The sequence below is a fragment of the Arachis hypogaea genome, chromosome 15 (assembly GCF_003086295.3).
Source record: "Arachis hypogaea cultivar Tifrunner chromosome 15, arahy.Tifrunner.gnm2.J5K5, whole genome shotgun sequence".
NCBI lineage: Eukaryota > Viridiplantae > Streptophyta > Magnoliopsida > Fabales > Fabaceae > Arachis > Arachis hypogaea.
In genome coordinates, this window is record NC_092050.1 from 143,096,201 (window position 1) to 143,121,550 (window position 25,350).

At 37.3% G+C, this 25,350-nt stretch overlaps 2 protein-coding genes across 2 annotated transcripts; one reads left to right on the forward strand and one right to left on the reverse strand.

Annotated features, from left to right (window-relative positions):
* The first annotated feature begins 3,289 nt into the window (after positions 1 to 3,289).
* Positions 3,290 to 8,148, forward strand: LOC112751036 (cyclin-dependent kinase D-3). Its single transcript, XM_025800014.3, has 7 exons — positions 3,290 to 4,099; positions 4,397 to 4,695; positions 4,779 to 4,887; positions 6,203 to 6,328; positions 6,807 to 7,042; positions 7,136 to 7,450; positions 7,615 to 8,148. Exons 1-7 carry the CDS (start codon positions 3,995 to 3,997, stop codon positions 7,673 to 7,675), a joined length of 1,251 nt encoding a protein of 416 aa, XP_025655799.1. The 5' UTR covers positions 3,290 to 3,994; the 3' UTR covers positions 7,676 to 8,148.
* A 1,328-nt stretch (positions 8,149 to 9,476) lies between these two features.
* Positions 9,477 to 14,309, reverse strand: LOC112751037 (protein DETOXIFICATION 16). The gene is made up of 8 exons (XM_025800015.3): positions 13,679 to 14,309; positions 12,427 to 12,971; positions 11,790 to 11,876; positions 11,621 to 11,677; positions 11,193 to 11,431; positions 10,106 to 10,224; positions 9,922 to 10,008; positions 9,477 to 9,838 (listed from the first exon to the last, which is right to left on the reverse strand). Exons 1-8 carry the CDS (start codon positions 13,949 to 13,951, stop codon positions 9,779 to 9,781), a joined length of 1,467 nt encoding a protein of 488 aa, XP_025655800.1. The 5' UTR covers positions 13,952 to 14,309; the 3' UTR covers positions 9,477 to 9,778.
* Between the last annotated feature and the right edge of the window lie 11,041 nt (positions 14,310 to 25,350).

The window sequence follows — 25,350 nt, forward strand, 5'->3', positions numbered from 1 at the left end:
ACCGACCCCACTGCCAACCCTAGAAACGGGTAAAGGGGAGAACGCGACGCTTCGACCTTCTCCCTCTCGCCGCACGGTTGCCATCTCGTCGCCGACTCTTCTGTTTCCGCCAGCTCCTACGCCTTCAGCTTTACTGATATCACGTTGTCTGTATCTCTGTTTGCGTCGCGTCGTCCTTGTGCCTTCATTACGTCTGCCAGCTCTCGTGCCTTCACTGCAACCGGATCCAGAAGCGATTCAAGATGGAATAAGAAGATGGCCAAGCAAGCAAAAACGAAAAGGATTAGCATGAAGTCAATGGCCTCGACTTCCCCTGTTTTCGAGGTCAGTTCCCCTTCTTTATTCAATTGAGGTTTGAGGCATGCTCCTGATTGCTATATTATAAAGAAATCATCATAAACATAACCATTTGAGACTGGAAAATAAATGATTTTATGGTTTGAAAGCTTAATTTGTTCCTTTATTTGTTATCAGGCTATTACTAATTGCAATTTTTTAACTCTTTCAATTTGTTGTCTCATGTTTCTGATTCTTTTTTTTTTTTATGATTGTCACTGTTTAGGGTTGATTGATGTTGTTTAGGGTTGATTTGTTTTAAGTAGTTGCTATTTTGTGGCCTTGTAAAAATATTGACTATTGATTGATACTTTTTTTTAGAGATGTTAATTTATATCTTACTTGATTGGAATATGCGATGGTTAGATAAGCTATGAATTGTTTATTTACATGAGATCGAGTCAATCGATTCAACCCATGATTTACCAGTTGAACTAATAACCTAGTGATCCAGTAGCCTAACCTATTCAATTATCAGTTTGATTCTGACAATTATGCATAAAATATATATTTTCATTAATAGTAAGTAAGAAATATTATAAAAACAAAATAATAAAAGAGATGGCGAATTTTGATTTTAGTTGTATAAATAAATCACATTTCTTTTATACAAATTCGCTCTTGATGAAATTATATTATTTATAGTTTTCCAAAGGAACATTTTAATTTATTGTGGAGCTACCAATTCCTAAATTCTTGCCCTAAAATCCTTTCTGGATGATAGTATATTTTGATTGTGTCTTTACCATATATGCTGCCATATTAAAATACTCTAGTATGACCTTTTACTTTGTGTTTGCAAAACTTTTATAAATTATTGAGAATAAAATAGCATTTCAAATTGTTTAAATTCTAAGATTTATCCTCATGATTTTAGCAGCTCTCGGACCTTGATATGCATTCTAATTGCTTACCGTTCATTTCTCTAGCAAATTAGTTATCTTGTCATACCTTAATTTTTTTTATTGTCTATACTCTATGGCCTATTCCTCCTTAAAAATTCTTTTTCTAGATCAAACTTAACTATACTTACTAATAAATTGTTGCTCAAATGTCATATATCCTTCTTTTTTAATAAGAGATTTTGAATTTGAGTATTTTCTAATGTAATTTGACCTCCAAAAAGAAAAAAACTATGCCAATGATAAAATGCTTACTGGCATGGCGATGGAGATAGGGAATGGGAGGAGTACCCTGTTTTGGAAAGATGACTGGCTGCAAGGTGGTCCATTGAAGGTGACATTTCTAAGACTTTTCTCAATTTCTACTCAGCAAGGATCGAAGGTAGGGGTGTGGATTTTGGGATGGACTTGAGTGGATATGGAACTTCCAGTGGCGGAGAGAGTTGTTCCAATGGGAGCTGGAACTCGTCCACCAACTTCATGAGCGGCTTAGGCAGGTGAAATTGTCAGAGGATAAACATGATAATTTGGTTTGGAAGTTTGATGGTAAAGGGGTATTTTCTACCAAATATGTTGTGCAGGTACTACAATCGGAGACTCTGTCGGATGAGATAACGAGCTACAGTTTCACAAGTTCTATTTGGAGGGGAGTGGTACCGCCGAGGATTGAGCTTTTTGGGTGGTTTGTACTTATTGGCAGAGTAAATACAAAGGAGAGATTGATTAGACTAGGCGTTCTTAGGCCCAGTGATAATATCTGTGTTCTTTGTAATAAGGAGGTAGAGTCGGTGGAGCATTTATTTCTTAGGTGTGAGCTAACATGGAAGGTGTGGTGTAGTTGTTTGAGGTATATTGGGGAGGTGTGGTCTATGCCTGGAACCATAAAGGAACTGTTTGAGCAGTGGGCCGGTAGGCATAAGCGGAAACATGATAAGAAGAAATGGCTGCCGGGGTTCTTTGCAGTTATTTGGAACATTTGGGTGGAACGCAATGCGCGGATCTTCAATAAGCAGAACACAGATGTGGAGGTCGTAATAAGAAAGACGATTCTGAGCTACAACGAATGGACTACGAGTGTTCCGTAGGGGTTGATGGCATGGCTGGAAGTTAAAAAGTTTTATGTAATTTTTTAAGTACTTATTATTTCTACTGTTGCTCCACTTCAGTGTGTTGAACTTACTTTATTTAAAAAAAAATGATCTTTTTCTATTCTTTATTCTAAAATGAATTGTTTAAAAAGTGAATATCCAATATAGTTTACAACCAATGATCTTTTTTTATTATTTTTTTTTGGATTTTCCACAGTATTTACAACCAACTCGACAGGTCAAAAGGTTGCTGCATGCACAAGGCGAGATTCAAATCCCCGTTACTTGCTTAAGTGGATAAATGAGTTGACCACTCGACCAACCCAAGTTGGTTGATATTTTTGTTATAATTTTAAATCCTAACTAATGGATTAATAACCCTTTAGTGGGCCTAGTACAAATAAAAAATTGGGCTTTGAGTTGCATCAATCAAATATTCAACGTAGATTCAAGAAATTCGAAAAAAAAAAAAAAAAAAAAACGTAGATTCAAGCCGCGGAGCGTTGTTAAAGTGGAAGAGGAGCTTACTTGAAAAGTGAGTTGTTTTAAAGTTTAAACATATATGCCCTATTAAACGGATAAGATTATATTCTTAATTAATTAAATATTAGATATTACTTTTCTAAAATTAGCGTGATTCTTTTGAAAATTTATACAACCTGTATCATCCACACATAATAAAGTTATATGCCATAGTGTTTACTATAAAATTATTTTATTCACCACATGCATATCGATGGTTATGGCGAACATCACGAAAGCTGAGAAGTGAAGGCAAATTTGATGATTTTCGGGGAAAATAAAAGTCTGTAATTAATAACAAAAAGCCGAAACCAAAATAATGCATGTGGAAACCCAAGTGGATCACATCAATTAATGGCTAATAATAAAAGGACCGAACCCAACCTCATGATAACAAAAAAAAAAGTTAACTCATGCCATGGACCACAATTTTCAGTGGTCAACATTAACATTATTGATCAAACAACATTTAATCTAATACTAATAGAATATGGAGGATTAGATTCTTAGAATAAACACCCAAATCTTTATCCATGTTAAATTGTTAACTCTATAATTATTCACCATTATTATTTAGTTTTTCAATCTTCCTTTTCAAAAATCTTAAATTCTTAATTACATTGAGACTTAATTGACTAATTAAGTTTGACTCATATTGTGAATAATAAACATACTCCAACCTTGATACTATGATAAGCGTTAGACCTACTTAAATTTGTAATAAAAAATACAAAAAATAATAACACCAAAAGCAATTTTGTGAACCCAGAAAAGAAAAAGAGGAAAACAGTGTTATTAAGGTTGTGGGCTTCTATAATTCTAGCCGTTGCGTTTCTCTCTCTCTCTCTCTCTCTCTCTCATTGGAGCATACGCTCCCTGTTCCGCTTTCTCTCTCTACCCCCACACTCAGATTAGAGCACAAATCTCTCCTTTTTGATGAAGCATTCCAAATCCCAACCCCTTTTATAAACCCTAATTGGTCCCGTAATACTCCACTTGCGTGAAGTCTCAATCTTTCTGTTGAAAGACTAAACCCTAACCGTTTTTTTTCACATGGAAAAATGGTAAATTTCCCAATTCTTTGAGCTGAATTTCAGCAGTCAATAATTGATTGGTAACATCACAGTATCAAAATTTCGGAAGAAAATGGCAGAGCTTGATCCATCCAAGAAAGTAGCTGATAGGTATCTCAAGCGTGAGGTTCTTGGTGAAGGTACCTATGGAGTCGTTTACAAAGCCATTGATACACAGGTAGGTGCCCCCCAACTTTTTCTAATTATACTGTGTACTTGTTCTGGTTTCTACATGTGTGTATTTCAATTGTCAACAGAATCTTGTGAAAAAATGCTTCTTTTTTTTTGGGTATATTTTCTGGGTTTTTGAGAATTGAGTCTGTAACTAAAATATGAAACTTGGAAGACTAGTTTCAATGTTAAAGAAAGTAAGTTATAGGATATAAATTTAGCTTCATAATTTTCATGCTTGAGTATATTCCTTGATGATATTGCTCTAGTGGTTGTAATAAAGATGTGTTCTTTGCTTGGACAGACGGGGCAGACGGTTGCGATTAAGAAGATTCGGCTTGGTAAGCAGAAAGAAGGGGTGAATTTTACAGCACTTCGAGAAATAAAATTGCTCAAAGAGCTCAAAGATCCAAATATTATTGAGTTGATTGATGCATTCCCACACAAAGGGAACTTGCATCTTGTGTTTGAGTTCATGGAGACTGACCTTGAAGCTGTGATACGGGACAGAAATATTTTTCTTTCGCCGGGGGATATAAAATCTTACCTTCAGATGACACTAAAAGGTCTTGCAGTTTGCCACAAGAAATGGGTTTTGCATAGGTAGAGTTGCTGAAATTATCAATATCCCTTTGTTATTTGCATTATGTTCTGACTGCTGAGCAAGTTTACTTCTATGCTTTCAGGGATATGAAACCAAATAACTTGTTGATAGGGTCTAATGGACAGCTAAAACTTGCAGATTTTGGCTTAGCACGGATATTTGGAAGCCCAGATCGCAGGTTCACACATCAGGTTTGCTTTGTTCTGTAGAATTCTTCTAGGTATGTGGGAGCTAGCGCTTTGATTTAGAGGGCGTCCAGAAATGAACTCATTTATTTTGATAAGCATTCGGATTAGGCTGCGAGTGCTCATTAGGTTCCTTTCCAATAAAGTGAGCAAACTTTCCTACAAGTTTGATTGTTGGATTGCAGTCTGAAAGACTAAACATGGACGTACCATGGTACCCTAAATTCTTTTATTGTCAGTTTTTCTCACACAATGGATGTCTAACAAACTAAGTGGATGAAATGGAGAGTGCCTCCGGTGTTATTTGTGATAAAAGAATACCATTTAAGCTTAAGAGAAATCTTTATTGCATGGCTATAAGACCAACAATTTGTCTAAAGACCAGATGGTAGTGATAAAAGGCCAATAAAAATGTTAGCTCAATGTTGCGGATAATGATGATGTTGCATTGGATAAGTGGACACATTAGACAAGATATGATTAGGAATGAAAACATTGTGAGAAAATTGTAAATGTCCCTACTCCCTATTGTGGAAAGCGTAATGTATCTTGCATTAAATGGTTTGGTAATGTCTAATGTGTAAAGAAGAAGGTCTATAAAATTAAAACTCCCAGTAAGGAAACTAGATCAGGTGAATGGTAGCCCAATAGTTAGAGGCAGAGGGAAATGCTGGAAAACCATTATAAAGAATTAAGTTTTAATGGTTCCATGTAGACATGGCTTACAAGAGGATATTATGGTATTGCCTAAGCCACACATTTGGTACAAGGCTTGGTTGTTGTTGTTGACTTACTAGGTTTTAGCTTCAAATATTTGTTGTTGTTTCCTGATCCTGTGCCAAGCCTAATGAGAACAAGGAAGAAAAGAAAATTTTGTAGTACATACTTGAGATTGAAATAGAACTCCGCCGAGGTTGAGTGTGTGTGGACTGTGGTTCTCTATGATAACCACGTATTATAATGACTCGGGAGTATATTACAATCTGTTGAACCACTTGCAGCTTACTTAGGACTTAGAAGTCTTTCCTCCCTTTCAGTTGAATAGTCTCTTCTAGAAGTTGGCTTCTGCATATTACTGAACACGAATGTTTAATCTTTGTGTTTTGCATTTTGCACTGTTAGTTGATCTACACCGTTGACACTTGCTAATACATGAGTAGGTATTTGCTCGGTGGTACAGAGCACCCGAGTTATTATTTGAAATAGTCTCTTCTAGAAGTTGGCTTCTGCATATTACTGAACACGAATGTTTAATCTTTGTGTTTTGCATTTTGCACTGTTAGTTGATCTACACCGTTGACACTTGCTAATACATGAGTAGGTATTTGCTCGGTGGTACAGAGCACCCGAGTTATTATTTGGTACCAAGCAGTATGGGGCAGGGGTAGATGTTTGGGCTGCAGCTTGTATTTTTGCTGAACTACTTCTTCGTCGTCCCTTCCTCCAGGTAATCAAGATTGTCATGGTGACTAAGTTACACATGGATATAATTATAACTGTGGCAAATTGTGGAAAGTGGTTTTAATTCTGAAATAGACAAGATCTCCCCCCGCCCCCCCAAAAAAAAAACCACCAACGAAAATAAATGACCATTTATTTGGAATTTTAACCATTTAATCCCCCCAAACTCCTTTTCTTTGTTGACTTTGTGAATGAAACCATTTATTTCATTTATCTAATCCACCCTTCAAATCTGTTTATAGAGCCAGATGAACACTTCAGAGGTGTTGACATTATTAGCCATCGATTTTTTTTTTCCTCTTCCATATTAAACCTGCCCTGGCCCTGATATGTTTTTGTGTAGCTGTATTTGTTTTATAATTTCTAGCAGTTTAGATGCTATCTATTGCATTGGTTATTCATTTGTTTGAGTGCTGAGACTTTATTCTTCTGGTGTTTTATTGACTGTTGTTCACATTTTGTAGGGTTCAAGTGATATTGATCAATTAGGGAAGATTTTTGCAGCATTTGGAACCCCATCACCTGCTCAGTGGCCTGATATGGTATATCTTCCTGACTATGTTGAATACCAACATGTTCCTGCTCCACCTTTGCGTTCTTTATTTCCAATGGCAAGTGATGATGCTTTAGATTTGTTGTCAAAGATGTTTACATATGATCCGAATGCTAGAATTTCAGCTCAGCAGGCATTAGAACATAGGTATGTTGCTTCGGCATTCCATTCAGAAAGGGGGGGGGGGATGCTATTTTTTATTCCTTTCTCCCGCATTGAATCTCTGCTATTCCTCTTCAGGTATTTCTCTTCCGCACCTCTGCCTACAGTTCCAGAGAAGCTTCCACGACCTGCCCCTAAGAAGGAATCTAAAGCTTCAGATGTCGATTCACAGGATGGTCCTACTGTGTTATCACCTCCGAGAAAGTCGAGGAGAATTATGCCGGGGCGTGATGGATTTGAAGGAAATTCTTTGCAGGAAGATAAGTTTGATGACAATGCCGGTAATTTCCGGCAAACAGTAGCTGATAATACAGGAAAGAATGGGCCAGCACCGATGTCACTAGATTTTTCTCTCTTCGGATTAAAACCTCCTAATAGACCTACAATTACAAGGTAAAATGAGGATATTGAACCAACTCATCTTTTCATATAGCCACAGTTTCCAATAATGGCCAATTTGACAATAAAATATACAAGTTTGCATATTGATAACCTTACCAAATATTAAAATTCTGTTTGTAAATCATGTTAATTTAGTTCTTGATTTTGCTACGCAGTGCTGACAGATCGCATTTAAAAAGAAAATTAGATTTGGAATTCGGCAACCAGAATGACTAATCCAACTTGACCAACATAACGAGTGGTCCGATGAATTTGAGGACATGCGGCGAATGTGAATCTTTTGATTGTGTTGTTCTTCCTCGAATCTGCCTACTCCATATGAAGCTACTACCGATGTGTAGATGTTTCCGAGAGTGAAGAAGTAGTAGTGGCAACACAGAAGATTAGCATCTCACTATTGTAGTTCAAAGACAAAATAACTATTATAGGGGAAAAAATGATTGTTTTATAATAACCATAATCTCTCTGTATTTTAGTTCTTAATTCTTTTGTCCACGGAAGGCCTTGAATGTGAGGGCATTTTCTTGAGCCCTTGCTTTATCTGAATGGAAAACACTAATTTGTTATATTCAACATAAATGAAACTATTGTTGTTTCACACACTTTTTGTATTGATATGTAATACTTTAAGGAGTGATTCAATTCTAGATGTTTTAGTATATACTTGATATTGTCCTTGTTTCATTGAATATTTGGTCTGCAAGTTGGTATTTTTTTTTTCTCTTCCTTTGCATAGTGTTTGCCGAGCAGTTCCTTTTTTTGGTGTGTGTCAAATTTTTGGTATTTCTTTTTGGGTAATTCACAAAAACAAATTAAATAACCCTCAATATTACACCAACTTCCTGAAAAAAGATTTGCCCCCTAAACTAGATTGGTCTAGTGGTTAGCTCACTAACCCGCTTAAACAAGTGTTGGGAGTTTGAATTCCGTCTTATGCATGCAGCAACTCATTAGGGGTTTGAATTCCGTCTTGTGCATGCAGCAACTCATTGGCCAGCGACAAACCCTTAAATGGAGCTCAATATCGCGGCGAATTAGTTTTTGACCTGTCGGGCTAAGAAATACCATGAGAAATCAAAACAAGATTTGCCCCCTAAATAAATCGGGTCTATGATTCGATTTACCTTGAAAACGAGCCAACCATACAATTTAAATTTAACCAATTGGATTTACCTAATTCATTCATTCATTTTGTATTCAAATATTGTTATAATTTTTAATTATACAAATAAAAAAATGATTTAATTAACATATGTTCTTAATGACTTGCATCATTTGCTGGAAAATATGAATCTATAAAAAATACACTGCATTTTTATAAAGTTTAAAAATTTTTATTATATAATAGATACGTAACAAAAAAATTTTATAGACTCATTTAAACTATAATGAAAATTTTTTAAACTTTATAAAATGCAATGTATTTTTTATAGACTCATATTTTCTATCAAATGATGCGAGTCATTAAGAACATATTAACTAAATCGTGTTATTTTATTTGTATAATTAAAAATTATAACAATATATGAATACAAAATGAATGAACGAATTAGGGGACAACACGTTCAGTAAATCGAAACAACTTGTTTCGAATGACATGGTGTATGATTCTCCTTTAGTTAATCGAATTTGCTAACTTCGATTTACTACTGCTTCAGCTAAATTGAATTCGATATACATAGAGTTAGTTTAAATCGAGTTTCATTCATTCGATATACATAGAAACCATTTCGGACATGCAATCTCATTTCGAACATTGGTGTAATATTGAGGGCCACTTAATTTATTTGTGTGAATTACCTATCTTTTCTAGGATAAAATGTTTTTTATCCCTAAAACTTTTTTTAAAACTAAACATTTAATTCAATTCTGTTTCTGACAATATTTGAATAAATTTTAATTTTAATTTTATCATTTAATTTTTTTTTTAAATTCTAACTTTGCCCTTATCTTCATCTGTGTCTTTTTTTTTTTTTTTTTTCAATTCTGGAGCAATGAAGAAAATCAAGAACGTTGCTAAATATAATAGGTCATAGATGTATATAACCCTTGTTTTTAGCCAAAACTACAAACCATTAATCCATTGGAATAAAATTCTCTAGAGTGAGAAGGTTGATATATAAGAAAATAAAATCTAATAATTTATTTGATTATTTTATTAATCTTTCACTTTGGAGAATTTTTTTCCAACTCAACCATATATAATTGCATAGTGAAGCTAGAATTTTCTTTTCTAAGAATGGTAACAAAGTTTGCTTTGCTTTCTTCCAAAAAATAGAACCTACAGAGAGTGTGCGTGGATATGACATTATTGCAGCTTCATGAGACTATACTGTCTGGTGTGATTGAATCAAAGACTCTATCTGTAGCCTTCTTTGCCTATAACAAATAGTTATATAGCCACATCAGCACCCATCATAAAATAAATAAATAAAAAATGAAAGGATGAAAAACTACTTAACCTCTTGGTCCCAATCAGTTCTTATAGTAATGGTCAGTAGAGAAAGTACTTGAACAATTAGTGCACATATGATCCCTAGCCATAACCCCTACACAGTATAATAAAAATCAGGTGATTAACTGATTATACATATGTGTGACAAAGGAATGAAACTTGGGTTTTTTTTTTTTTAATTTTTTTTTCACCTTGCCGCCAATATGAAACGTAAAAGCCAAGAGAATAGCTGATGGAATCCCAACTAAGTAGTATGATCCCAGATTCACATATGCGCCAATTTTCTGCCAACCACATCCTCTAGCAGTGCCTGCAATTATACAAGTTGGCACAATGAATCATTCTCCTAACTCAGGCAGTTATCATAGACTCTGTCGATTCTCTTCTAGGTAAAGACTCACGTGCAGTTGTTTTTATGTGAAGTTGATAGTTGAAAACTGTTAGATGATAATTTAGTCAAATTTGTCAAATCATCTAAAGTTCTCAAATATCAACTTCATATAAAAACATTTGAGTTTTCACCTCTCTTTATGATTTTATCTATCATTATCATTTTTTGGTATATCATTGGATCATTTATCTTGATATCTTCTATTTAGATGCATTCATCTAAGGATGTACAAAAAAAAGGGAATGCTGATAGAGCACAGTCTCACTAAAGTTGCATTCTTAATTAACATTTCACTGTAAGTTTCTTTTCAAGACTTCCTTTTTAGAAAAAATTAGATCCATTAATTTCCATTTTCTTTTTTCATAGGGAATAGAATGTGATGCCATTCATATATTTTATGCAAAATTGATTACAGAATCAAAAGAAGATCAAGTCCTAGGATTGTAGTTGGTGTTATCATCTTGTGTATTACAAAAATGATTTCGTATACCAAAATCAGCCATTAAAATTAGCCACCAATGTATTTGTGTATAAATACATGTGTGATATAATTTATTTTCAATGTGTATTCATATTCCAACATGTATTTTATACTGGTGGCTGATTTTGGTGTACACGTAGCATAGTCATGTTTATTAAAATACAAAATCACTGTAGTTTACATCTTCCTTTCTAGAATTGGTTGTTTCAAATCAAAACTTCCTTGTCCTGTTTCATTACTGAAATATGCCTCGGATTAAAAAGAAAAAAATAAAAAAATCCTAAGTGAAAATGTAAACTAGCACATGGTGCAGAATATTACTTCTTTCTTGCAATTTTCTCTTAAAAAATGTTGGGAGTCATTGACTTGTATCAACAAGATTTGGCCAAAAGAATGAGAAAAAAACCTGAAAGAACACATTGGAGCCCATCAAGAAAGTTGGATGTTGCAAGAATTGGCAGCATAACTGCAACATAATCGACCACTTCGCCTTCGTTACTATACGCATAGCCCCAAACGTGGCGAATTAATATTAGTACTAATCCAACTATGAGTCCCTCAATGATGGCCATTACTAACACAACACACACTGCTAAGCGTGCAGTCCTGGGATTACCAGCTCCAAGTTCATTCGAGACGCGAGTGCTGAAACAATCACACAACCATTACCAGGAATACATAATATGTCACGAAACTAAAAAGCTTAAGCTGATAGGAAGAGGCAAACGAAGAGTTATATCTGTAACAGTATATTAGTAAGTTGAAAGATGAGTATTTGAATATTAGTAAGTTGCAATTATCATGTGACTGTGAGATTTCATAAGAAATACTAACCTTACAGCTCCACTGAGTCCAAAGGGTATCATCCAAACTGCTGCTGCTGTATTCAAGCTAAGAAAACAAACAATGGGGTGGTCAAAACAATAATTGTTACAATAGTTAATGCAAGTTATGTGTAGTACTGTAGTATGATTGAGAAAAGTATCTGAAATGAGAAACCAACCAAATAGAAAGAACTGATGTCTCCAATTGTGGATTTGGAAGAAGACCGGAAAGGAGAACCATCATTTCAAATGACCACATTTCCAAGCTGTTCACCATAACAATGGTAACAAAAAATTGGAGTCAATAAGATCTCATCAAGAGTCAAAACTTTAATGTTTTGAAAAGGTAACAAAAAATGCATTTGGTTTTGATTTAAAAGTGTATTGTTAGAAAACTAACTTTTTCCGGTCTATCTCAGTCAATTATTTTAAAATTATTATATCTATCTTAAATTCTAAATCATAAATCATAAATACTTAATCATAATTCTAAATTATAAACCTAAATACTAAAGTCGACTAATGTTTGCTAACTAGAAGTTAGTTCTTGTATTTTTTCCTTAAAAAAATTATAAGGAATCAACTTTTAAATAGTCAACATTAGTCAACTTTTTTTCTTTTTATTGTAAATTATTTTTTTTAATCTTTGTGTTTAGAGAATTTAAGATTTAGAGTTAGAATTTAAGATATAAAATTTAAAATTTAAATTTTATGATTAAAAAATGTTGACTGATGTTAACCTAAAAAAGTTGGTTCCTTAATTGAACTACATTGAGTTATGAATGTACACAAATTCTAAAGAGTTGGATATTTTACCAAACCATAACAGCTGAAGGAATTGCAAGCCTAAGAAATGAGGGAATATTTTGAAATGCCTCTTTAGAAAACCCTGACCAAGTCCTTGCACAAGAAGGAGAAAGCTTGACATAAAGTGAGAGCAATAAAACATTGATCCAATAAGATATAGAATTTGCTATGGCAGCTCCTCTACTCCCCAATCCAGATTTGAACACCATAATCCAACAAATAAGGACATGTAGCAAAGTAGTGATTCCAGAGCAGAACACCATTGGAAACACTATGTTCTGTGTTTGCAAGAATCTGTTTAGGCACTGAAGAAGGCCATAAGCAAACAGGCTTGGAACCATTAACTGAGCATAGCTTCCTGCTTCTGTAGAAATCTCAGGATCTTGGCCAAGAAACATCAGAATTGATCTTGTGTTGATCCAAATAACCGCGAGCGGAACGCTGACAATCATGAGAATCAGCATTGCTCTCTGCATGTGTATGCCTAACATTCTGTGCTGTTTTGCTCCATATGATTGCCCACATAAGGTGTCCAAGGCACTAGCCATTCCCACCTGTTTAAAACACAAAACCAACTATGATCCATTCTCTATCTTCATTACCATCCGCAAATTTCATCCGTTTACATATAACTATCAATTTAGATAAAATATTACCTTAAATTCCTCTATCAGTCTATATAGTTTTAATAGATTTGTAATTACAAATAAGTCCTTTAGTTTAAAAATTAATCCTTAGCCTTATGCTATTTAAATTTTGTAGTTAGGTCTTTGCCGTGCTAAAAATATTAAGAGTTATCAGAAAGGAAAGGGCGTTCAACTTAGCCCGGGACAAAACGGCATAGAAACTCGATTGAAAGCTTTTAAATTAAAGGAATGCTAGGAGACAGTAACTTTTGTGATTTGTAGCCATCCATCAATGATGGTTTTAATGGTGTGAAATTAGTATGAGATTTCATCCAATGACTCACTTTTCTTTGCTGGTTGCACGCTGGCCAGATTTTAACAAAGTTGCTGGCCCATAAACTTTTCCTTTAAATTACAGAGACTTATTACAAATTTGGTGAAATTACAGGAAAGGACAGAGTAATTTAACCTTAATTTGCTAATGTACCATTTTGTAACAGTACTTGATAGACTAAGTTTGTAACACTTGACAATGTTTCTGCTTCATATTGAATCAATTTATGATCAACCAATAAAAACATAGGATCCAATTGAATATATCATGATATCAAAGATGAAAGGGAAAGAAGACTAACCAATAAGCTAAAACCTGTGACAGAGGCAAAAGAAGTGGCCATTGAAGCGCCGGAAAGCGGCAACTCGCCGAGATGACCAACAAACATGACAGATATGACTTGCAGGCAATAATTGAGCAAGCTCACAGATACCAAAGGCCCTGATAGCCATAGCTGCTTCTTCACTTCTTCAAGTACCTCACTCTTTTCTATTGATTTTGTTTTGTCCTGCTCTCCCCAATCTTGAACCAAAGGAGAATGGAGAGACGCCTTTTGGTGTTCTTCTCTCTCCATTTCCCTTTCTTGTGTCTGATGACTTGGTTACTCACTTACTTGTGAACTCAATTATATTTTCATAGAAAATCTTTGATTTTTAGAGACATTTAATTTATAGTTGGAAACATCATGGGTCCAAATGTCACATGTGGCAGAGAATAACTTTGCAGAAGATCATCATACACATGCACAAGTTTCGGTAATAGTTTACTACTAGTACATAAAAATACAAAAGTGATTATATGCTTTATTGAAAATTAAAATTCATATAAAGGACCTTACACTTTTTTTCTATGTACTTAGAAAATCTGCTCAGGTCATTAATAAAAAGTTATTTCTCAACGATTCAGAATAAAATCAATAAATGAGTCGTCATAATTTAAATTTGGGTTGTCTATTTTATATGTTAAAGATACATGTTAATATTATAAATTGAGAATATTTTTATTAAAAATATAAAAATATAAATTTTTAATGTATTTATTAAATAAAAAATTTTAAAATATTTTATTAATAATATATTTATCATGTATTTTTAAGACATATTAGCTAAATATTTTAATTTAAATTTAAATTTGGAATTTAATTTGTTTAATCTTAGTTTATTATAATCATTTTAATTTTTAAGTGAGTTAGCTAAATTCTAATTATTATTATAAGTTAGGAAAAGTTGACTTGACTGTACGTGATTTTGAAACATTTAACTAGGAATTTGTATCCACGGAAAAAATTCTCAATGCATCCATATATACTTCATAAATATTCTTTCAGCCTTTGATATTTGTTTGTCATGTTTCCTTGATGTAACCTACGCAGTAGTCAACAAAAGAGAAATGTCTATGGTATCTTGTAGAAAGAAAGATCGTTAATAGTATAAATAAATAGTATAAATGTGTAATGTTGTATGGCTGGCGTGGATTTGTGTTACATGGATGTGCCTAATACGACAAATGTGGATTAGGAAAGCCAAGTCATAGACGTATCTGTGTCGAAATGAAAAGGGAGATAATCATAAAACAAGGCATGCTTTTATTGATTAAAAAGAACCATACAAAAAAGTCCAGCACTTGGAGTAAACAAACTTGGATTTGGGTATTCGTCATTTTATTGAGAATCAGAGTGCTGACCAGATACCCTTTGTAATACGACATCTTTTGTTACTCTAAATTCAACCAAATTCAATATAATACGTTAATTCTTGGGTAAGCTATGTTAATAAACTAAATGACTCCCAAAATTAAAGATGTAGTTTGAGATTACGAGTCAACTAAGACATTATGTAGTGATAGGTATAATATGAATTTTATTAAAAAGTGTCGGGAGAATGTTGGTGAGGAGTTCAATGCAGTTGTGATGGAATTTTTTCAGTCAGATATTTTACCTAGGAATGTAAATGTTACTTGGGTTAAGGATAGAGTTAGATAAAATATTAGAGAGGGACAAAAAATATTTACACACTAAAATAAGACTAAAATAAAATTTTAAGGGTGACTAAACTGAAATTTACATATAAGTTACATGTAAAAAATTAAAATTAAGGGGGCATTGCCCTCCTTTCCTACAATGTAGCTCCGCCTCTACTTGGGTGGCTTTGGCACTAAAGTTTGTCGGAGCTAAAGATATCGAAGACTTTAGGCAAATTAGTATGGTGGGTTGTGTTTATAAGGTTATATCAAAGATCCTGGTACGGAGGATGCGGAAGATAATGCCAGGGTTGGTAGGAGAAACACATAGTGCGTTTGTGCAGGATAGAAAGATACATAATGGAGCTTTGATTGCATGTGAAACTGTGCGTGTCTGAAGTTGAGGAAAAAGAGCTCGGCAATTAGTAAACTAGACTTCCAAAAGGCTTATGATCGAGTCAAGTGGAGTTTTGTGAATATTGTTTTGCATAAGATGAGGTTTGGCCGTAGATGGAGGGAGTGGATAAAGGAGTGTGTGTGTGTTCTGAGTCTATGTCGATCCTAATAAATGGCTCTCCCTCTAAGCCCTTCAAAATGGAAAGGGGTTTACGACAAGGGGATCCTCTTTCTCCCTTTCTATTTGTTCTTGTTGTGGATGTTCTACATAGGATGATTAGAGATGTGGTGTGGAATGGACGTATTACTCCATTGTTGGTTGGAAGGGATAACATTGAATTGTCACATTTGCAGTTTGCAGATGATACTATATTTTTTTGCCCTTCTGAAAAAGACACGATCAGAAACTATAAGCGGTTGCTGCGCTGCTTTGAGATGATGTCAGATTTGAGTATCAATTTTGACAAGTACAGCTTAATCCCAGTTGATTGTGAGCAAAGTTGGGCACGACAGAAGTGTCGATTGTTGGGGTGTAAAGAGGCGTATTTACCTGTCAGATATCTTGGCATTTCTCTGGAAGCGAATTTGAGGCTGGTCAAGACATGAAAATCAGTAATTGATAAGGTAGAGGAAAAGTTAAGTCTATGAAAAGCAAAGTCTCTGAATAAAGCGGGTAAGTTGGTTCTCATTAAATCTATTCTTAATAGCCTGCCTATTTACTATCTCAACTTGTACAAAATGTCGAAGGCAGTAGCAGACAAAATAATATCCTTACAGAGACGCTTTTTGTGGAGCAAGGAGGAGGGGAGGGACGAGATGCCTCTAGTGAAATGAAAAGTTATACAGGCCCTAAAAAGGCAGGAGGTTTGGGAGTTGGTGACGCAGTAATTTGGAATACAGCGCTTCTGTTCAAGTGGTGGTGGAGATTTTCGAAAGAGGATTGTCCACTTTGGAAGAAAATTGTATGTTCTTGTAATAACATGAATCCTTCTAAAATGATTTGTGATAAGCTTGTACCTACAAGAGGGGGTCCTTAGAAGGATATTTGTCAACTATAAATCAGGGAGTCACAAGTGAGAGAGAAGATGATCAGAGGCTTGGCTATGGAACTAGGGGATGACAGGATAATCCACTTCTGGGAGGATAGCTGGTTACCTTGTGGTGTTCTGAAAGTTACTTTTTAAAGATTTTTTTTGGTCTCAAATCTTCAAGGATCTGTCATCGGAGATTGTGGGTTCTGGGATGGGTTAGAGTGGATTTAGAATTTCTAGTGGCGATGAGAGTTATTTCAGTGGGAGATAGAACTAGTAAACCAGTTTCATGCGGTTATACAATCAGTGAAACTAACAACTGAGAGAGAGGACAGAGTGATTTGGAAATTTGATAAAAAAAAAAAGGTGGTTATTCTACTATCTCCTTTGTGGAGGTATTGCAGGCAGAGGTACTTCTGGCAGATATCACAAGCTATAGCTTTACTAGTACTATTTGGAGAGAATTTGTCCCACCAAGGGTTGAGTTGTTTACTTGATTTGCACTGGTTGGTAGGGTGAATACAAGGAAAAGACTGTGGAGATTAGGTGTTATTGACCAGAATGATAACATGTGTGTTTTATGTCATAAATATGTTGAAACTGCTTTTCACTAGTTCATTAGTTGTGAGCTCACTTGGCAGATGTGGTGTGCTTGATTGTTCACTCTTGAAAGGATGTGGACTATTCCAGGTACGCTCAAGCAACACTATAAAAGTTGAACGGATATATCAACAAGAAAGATGGAATGGAAGCGGTGGTTAGTTGATTTTTGTGCGGTCATCTGAACAATTTGGCTAGAAAGAAATGATAGAATCTTCAAAAATCAAGGTTCAAGTGTGGTGAATATTATTAATAGGCCAATTCTATGGTGCCTTTTGTTTGGTGCCTAACTTTTGCCTAAATTACTTTTTATAGTAACTTTAAAATATTTAAAAATTTTTAAATTTTATACTTTTAAATTTAAAATTAATTATCTTACCTATTTTAGTAATTAGGCCATACTTTTTAGGCACTATAGCAAACACCTTATTAATATATCCTTTACAAGTTATGATGAGTGGATTGGTGGTGAACCCTGTGATCGTTGATGGCAATGGCGGAGATGGCTAGGGGTTGTTATTTTTAGCGTTATGAGTTTTTGTTTCTTTTCTTTTATTTCACCTTGTTTTGAGCTTTTTTACTTCAAAAAAAAATTACTCAAATTCCCAAAATGAAAAAGGTTACCTGAATGTCCCAAGTTGTATTTTTATATAAATTGAATTGATTAAATTCGATTTATATAAAATGGTACTAAATCGAACCCGTTAGATTCAAATTACATGCAAACGCAAATTATCTATCATCGAAGCTAATGGCTTCGAATTCTATACAAGCACTAAATCGAAACAATGAGATTCGATTTTTCTTTGCATGTAAATCGAACCAATTCAGTTCGATTTACACACGTAAACAGCAGACCATACTAAATCAAAGCCAATTTAATGGTTTATGTAAATCGAAACCCACGATTTACCATACTAAATCAAAGCCAATTTAATGGTTTATGTAAATCGAAACCCACGATTTACAAGCAACATCTCCCTCAATAATTTTCAATAAGCATAACTAATAATCATTATATTTAATAAATAATTTTTTAATTTTAAAATATTATAATAAATATAAATATATAAATTTTAAATAAATTTATATATTTATTAATATATAAAATTATATTAAATTTTTTTATTTTAATTAAAACAAATTATATATTTATTAATGACTTAGTCACTCAACATATTCTTTTAATACTTTTTTTAAATATTCTCAATATTATTATTATTATTATTATTATTATTATTATTATTATTATTATTATTATTATTATTATATATGATCAATTTTTTATTTACTTTGTCCAAAAAGAATCAATAATTCATACATAATAATCTTATTATTGAGAGTACCTAAAAAAAATACTAAAATATATTATTTTATATGTTAATTTTAATTTAATAAATAAATATTAATTTAAAAAAATTTCGTAATTAAATATTTTGTTAGTTTATTTTTTTTAAGGCATGGAATAAAATATTTTTTAATTTTTAAATTATTATTGATTAGAAAAGTATTGTATTTGAAAATTGAGTAAATATATTTTTTAATAAATTTATTTATATTATACCACAAGAAAATATTTTATTTCATGCAAAATAATTTTAAAAAAATGACTTAAGAGATGTTAGTACTATAAAAGACTTAGGTAAATATACTTTTCTGGACAAAATAAATAAAATATTTAATTATGAGATTTTTTTAAAATTAATATTTATTTATTAAATTAAAAATAACATATAAAATAATATATTTTAGTATTTTTTTTAAGTACTTTCAATAATAAGATTATTAGGGTAAAAAACAGAAATAAGCTAAGGGATGCCAGAAATTACCCAAATTCGCCAAACTGGAAATTGCTTCAAGAATGAGCCAAAGCACATTACTATATAATTCGAACCAAGGTAGCTCGAATAATGATGGAACAAGTGATGAATGTAATTCGAACCTAGTTGCCTCGAATAGTAATTCGAATTGGGCTGGTTCGAATTACACAGGTCTCCGCTATATAAGGAGTTCGAATCAGCCTCATTCGAACCACGTTTCTATTCTCATACCCCACCAAATCCCAGAGAAAACGACCCAGATTTGATCCGACAAAGACTCGAACAGAATACTCAGCCGATGGGGGACGATCCGGAAAGGCTATATCGGTTGGACGGAGTTGCTCATATAGCCGGGGTCATCAATGACGAGGTTAGTTGATAGAAAATTTTGTGGTAGTGGTTTATCTAAGTTAGTGATTTTGCATGCGGTTTTAGTAGCGGTTTATCCTAGTGGTATTGCTAGTGGTTTATTTGAGAGGTTTTGTATACGGTTTAGTTGGTGGTTTAGTCGGTGGTTTATGTTAGTGGTTTTTGTTAGTTGTTTAGCATGCGGTTTTAGTTGGTAGTTTAGTTGGTGGTTTATGTTAGTGGTTTTTGTTAGTTGTTTAGCATGCGGTTTTAGTTGGTAGTTTACTTGGTGGTTTATGTTAGTGGTTTTTGTTAGTGATTTTGTTTGCGATTTTGTTGATGGTTTATGTTGGCGGTTTATTTTGGTGGTATTAGAAGTGGTTTATTATGTGATTTTGTGTGCGGTTTATGTTAGTGGTTTTTGTTAGTGGTTTTGTTTGCGGTTTTGTTGATGGTTTATGTTGGCGGTTTATTTTGGTGGTATTAGAAGTGGTTTATTATGTGATTTTGTGTGCGGTTTATGATAGTGGTTTTGCATGTGGTTTTCGTAAGTGGATTAGTATGCGGTTTATGTTAGCGGTTTGGGCATGTGGTTTTGCAGCTAGTTTGTTATATTGGTTTTGCATGTAGATTCTGTTAGTGGTTTTCATTAGTGGTTTCTGTTGTTGGTTATTTTTGTCACTGGTGTTCTACGTGGTTCTAATAATGCGGTGCATGTAATGCGCAGCCACAGCGATGCATCAGGAGCATGCGGCGGCAGCAGGGCATGCGACTCGATGAGCGGTATGTTCCGTACTTGCAGATGGCCGGATTATACCATCTTGCGAGGCTGAACGATAGATGGTTCCGGTTAGATGAGCCCCCTTGTCAGTGCCTTCGTCGAGCGGTGGCGTCCAGAGACGCACACCTTCCATATGCCGTTCGGAGAGTGCACGATCACACTTCAGGACGTGGCGTACCAGTTGGGGTTGCCAGTAGACGGGCGTTATGTCAGCGGTTGCCTTACAGATTTCCAGATATACATCCAGGGGGCTGTCTAGCTTGGGTGTGGTTCCAGGAGTTGCTTGGAGTGATTCCTCCTCCGAGCCAGGTTCAGAAGTTCGCAGTAAACTGCACCTGGTTCCAGGAGACTTTTGGAGAGTGCCCTGAGGGAGCCGATGAGGAGACTATGCGACGCTTTGCACGTGCCTACATCATGATGTTGTTGGGCACTCAGCTGTTTGCTGACAAGTCCGGGAACCGCATTCACATCAGATGGCTTCCCTACGTAGCTAGGCTTGAGGAGATGGGGACCTACAATTGGGGGTCTGCAGCACTGGCATGATTGTACCGGTGCATGTGCCGAGTGGCGAACAGACATGTGGTCAAGTTAGCAGGCCCACTTCAGCTACTTCAGTCTTGGATCTTCTAGCGCTTTCCTAGGTTTAGGCCTGCTGGGCATGATACATGCAGCTAGCCGTTGGCCTCGAGGTACTTTAGTCATGCTTCTCTATTTCAATTTAACATAGTTAAATCCATGTACGCTTCTAATGTATTACAAATCTGTCACACTTTTAATTAGCCGTAACACCCATGTGAGATGTAGGTGGTCAGGTTACAACCCTTCCGGTAGTGAGAAGGGTCCTAGAGTGCAGAAGTGGAGACTGAGGATAGACATGTTACAGGACAGGGATGTGAGTATACTACTGCCTAAGTTTGTCTAGTAAACCAAACTTTATGAATTTGTTGCATGAGTTAGCCTGACAATGTTTAGTTCTTTGTGCAGTTTATCTGGATGCCGTATAACTTCCCCGAGGTACTGCAGGTTGTGCATCCGGAGGCGTTGGAGCCTTGGCATACGGCGTTGTGGCGGTCTGTGACGTCATTGATATACTTTGCCGTCATAGAGTGGTATCAGATAGATAGGGTTCTACCGCAGTTCGGCGGAGTCCAGCCCCGTCCGCATCCCGCCCTGAACATCGACTTTCTGATGTTGAAGGATGGCAGAGGCGGTGATCGTTGGTTCCCGTACGCTTTGCAGTCATGGCATCTCCATTGGGAGACTCGTGCGGACCACGTGCTCAGGTTCGATGTTGTTGCAGACCCTGGACCGTCACATGAGTTCCTGGAGTGGTGGGGTCAGCATAGAAAGAGGTTCTTGTATCCAGAGATGTATTTGGGAGATCTGAGGGCCGTTCCTATTCCTGTGGAGGCGTCACAGACGGGTGCTAGGTGAGTTCCTGACATGGATCGTGTTGACGACGTGCCGGACAAGCATCGGGTCGAGAGGAGAGCTCGTGTGGGAACACGACGGAGCCAGCGTGAGTGGAGGTGGCTGGACTAGGCTATGGACGAGGCTGACGGGGGTGGTCGACGTGGAGGTGGACGACGAGGGCATGGAGGGAGACGGAGAGGGCGTGCTGCGGCAGACGAGCATGGTGATCATGGTGACGATGACGACGATCAGCACGGGCCCGCGGGGAGGGTTGCTGCAGGGCATGTTGCAGTTGGTGGTGTTAGTCCCCATGATGGCGGACATGGAGGCAAGTGGTATGGGTCAGACATGGGTGACGGGGCTGACTCTAGTGATGGTTGACTTGGTTCAGGGCCGCTTGGAGATTACTTCGTTGGAGTACCAGCCCATGACCAGACCCTTCAGGAGAGTACGCCATGGCTTAGTCTGGGGACGATGTTTTTAGACTTCCTTGCATTAGATGGGCTTGATGCGGACTTCGGCGGGTCACACTTTCTAGACGAGATTACTGCCATCATGCAGGAGGATGTGGCAGCCCGTAGGCGTGGTCAGAGCTCCGGCACACAGGCACCTTTAGATGTCGATCTGCACGAGCCTCCAACGATACCTGTTGCTGACCATTTTGCATTGGGGGTACCCCTCCTTCCACATTCACTGCTGCGTCACATTCAGTTGCCGAGCCGTCTGCGGCCCCCGTCCAGCTTAGGCCACCTGCACAGCCTGTCCCAGATGATGAGGAGGATGAGATCGAGGACGAGGAGCCGCTTATCCGCAGAGGTCAGAGGACACGGGTACCCCGTCGTTGCTTCACCGGCTCGCATCTGTTTAGATGATTCATGTCTCATGTATGTTGTTTGTTCATGTTCATTGTTGTATGTTAGCCAGGTTTACTTTTGTAGTTGATGTACTCTTACGATCGAACATGTAGGAAGGTTATTTATGTTTCAGTTTGTTGTTCCGAATAATGATATTGTACTTTGAAAACGGCTGTTTAGTTTCCGCATCATGTATCTATTTAATATGTAAATTTTTGTATTACCGTTTACATTCAACGGACTTTTCGGTCAAAACTCCGGAAACAGAAAATATTCATTAATTCATGCACCATGCATAGTACAACTCATTAACATTAACAAATTAAATGACTTATCAACTACAAGTTCAGAAAGGCGTAACAATGGAATCTAAACTCGAAAGTTAAATAAACTAAGTACCAAACCTAAGAATAAACCTACTCATGGCCCGCTGTGTGTGCTGCTCCTCCGACCTGTGGGCAACTCTGACGTGTGTGTCCGGGTTGACGACAGAGGCCACATCTCTTTGGCCGGTTCGGATCTGCTTCGTCCATATTGGTCCGTATCCTAGTGGACCTCGGACGACCCTCTCTCGCACGCCTCTTGTTAGGATCCGGGATCACAGTCGACCCGTCATATGGTGGTCAGAAACCCTCCGGAATGGGTGGTGTGAATCCCATCCGATACACATTGAACACCGTACTAAGACGATACACCCGGTGGACGTAAGCGGTCCAGGTAACCCGTGAGTAGGCACAACATGCCAATGCGTGCGGACACGGGAAATGAAGTGCCTGGAAGTATCCGCAGTCACATGTCTGAGACGCAAGCGATACTCTGTAGCTACCCAATGAGAAAGAACCAGTCGGAGTGGTCTCTGCTACGGTGAACTCGGAGTTATCCCTGTCGTACAAAGTCACCGTGAAGCACCTCGCCGTCTTCAAGTTGGCCTCAATACACTTCACCAAGTACTGACTAAATTCTTGTCCGGTTCCCAACTGAGCCTCAGCCTCTCTCCCCTTGCGAACAAACAGTTCGGCAAGCCTTCCATATGTTGCCTTCACCAGCGAGCACACAGGAAGGTTTCTGACACCTTTGAGGATTGAGTTCACACACTCGGAGATATTCGTCGTCATGTGCCCAAATCTCCGCCCCTCATCACAATGCTGAGTCCACAAGGAATACTCTATCCGATTCGCCCACTCACAATCGCCAAGTCTTCAGACCGCAGAATATCAAACCAGTAATCAAACTCCACCTCGGTCTTAGCGTACGCCGCGTTAACAAGAAGCCTCCGTGCGTCTTTGCCCTTGAAGGTTAGGGTGAAATTTGCCGCCACATGTCGAATGCAGAATGCCTGGTATGCAGAAGGAGGTAACCAGCCTCCGTTAAGAGCCTCAAGCGCGGCCTTGATTCCGTTATGCCTGTCCGATATCACCAGTAGACCCGGCTGCGGTGTCACGTGCTGACGCAAGTGGGAGAGAAAGAATGACAAAGACACAGCATTCTCACCCTCGACTAGTGCAAATGCAACAGGGAGTATGTTGGAATTGCCGTCCTGTGCAATCACGACAAGCAACGTTCCCCCATACTTGCCATACAGATGGGTGCCGTCAATACTAACCAGCGGCTTGCAATGACGGAATGCCTTGATACACGGTGGAAACGTCCAGAACAGTCTGTGAAAATAAGCTTGAGACTCGTCTAGCTGTCCACCAACTCGAACAGGGCTCGTCCTAAGGACTGCAACAGTACCAGGCATCGTCAACTGGACTCCCAACACCCACATGGGGATCTCGTTGTACGACTCATCCCATTCACCATAGATGAGGGCAATAGCCTTCTGCTTCGCCAACCAGGCCCTCCTGTACGTCGGCCTAAACCTAAAGTGTGCGGCCGTGGCATTAAGGAGCACCTTGATGATGACGGAAGCATCATCCCTAACCATTGGCATAATGAATGCCGATATCACATGATAATCCAAACTTATGTGGTCGCTGGAGATGGAGGTGGCAAGATAGGTATGAGGTCCATTATACCGTTTGACCTCCCAAATGCCCTTGCGCTGCCGGAGACTCAGCCGAATCAACCATCTGCACCTATTCCCGAACTCAGAACACTTGCCCATATACCGGCGATAGTCAGACTCCACTACCTTGTACTGTACCCTTCGGCGAATGCTGTAAGTCTTCACACTTAACAGGGCCTCATCTTTATCCTGAAATTGCTGACCAACCTGAAACTCTGTCAGACCGGCAGTCCCTTCCGCATGTCTAGCTCCAAATCCAGCAGGCTACCCAGAAACCCCCTCCTGCCTCATGGCATCCAAGTCCAAAGAGGAAAAATGTGGTGGATACTGCTGTGTGCCAGAGCTAGAACCACCTCCCATCCCGGCAGGCTCACTCGCTCCAATATCATCGCCACTGTCATCATCAATCATATCCGGTTCGACATCATCGTCCTCTGGATCACCCAACAATCCCTCTCCAACCCCAGGCGGTGCAACACACTGTAAAGAGGTCGGCAGAAATTCCCCTGTTCCGACCTCATCCCCTATATTGCCATTGAGATCAACAGCGAATGAAGGGGAGGCGACAGGTTGGACGGGTGGCTCGTACGCAGGGACGGAAGAAGAAGCAACGGCAGATCTGGAGCTAGAACCGGCTGCCGTGGCTAAAGTGGTGGTATTTCGGTTCAAACCCCCTGAGATGGATACCACATCAGCCAACTTTGCCAATAGTTCTGGTGTCCTCACTTCTGGAAACTGCCGGTGACAATGAAACATAACCTGC

Coding starts and splice junctions, on each gene's coding strand:
- LOC112751036 (XM_025800014.3), top strand. CDS start 3,995: ATGGCAGAGCTTGATCCATCCAAGAAAGTAGCTGATAGGTATCTCAAG. Junction 4,100..4,396: donor ACAAAGCCATTGATACACAG/GTAGGTGCCCCC, acceptor TTGCTTGGACAG/ACGGGGCAGACGGTTGCGAT. Junction 7,043..7,135: donor CAGCAGGCATTAGAACATAG/GTATGTTGCTTC, acceptor ATTCCTCTTCAG/GTATTTCTCTTCCGCACCTC.
- LOC112751037 (XM_025800015.3), bottom strand. CDS start 13,951: ATGGAGAGAGAAGAACACCAAAAGGCGTCTCTCCATTCTCCTTTGGTT. Junction 11,877..12,426: donor CCTTCAGCTGTTATGGTTTG/GTAAAATATCCA, acceptor TATGGTGAACAG/CTTGGAAATGTGGTCATTTG. Junction 11,432..11,620: donor GGACTCAGTGGAGCTGTAAG/GTTAGTATTTCT, acceptor TGATTGTTTCAG/CACTCGCGTCTCGAATGAAC.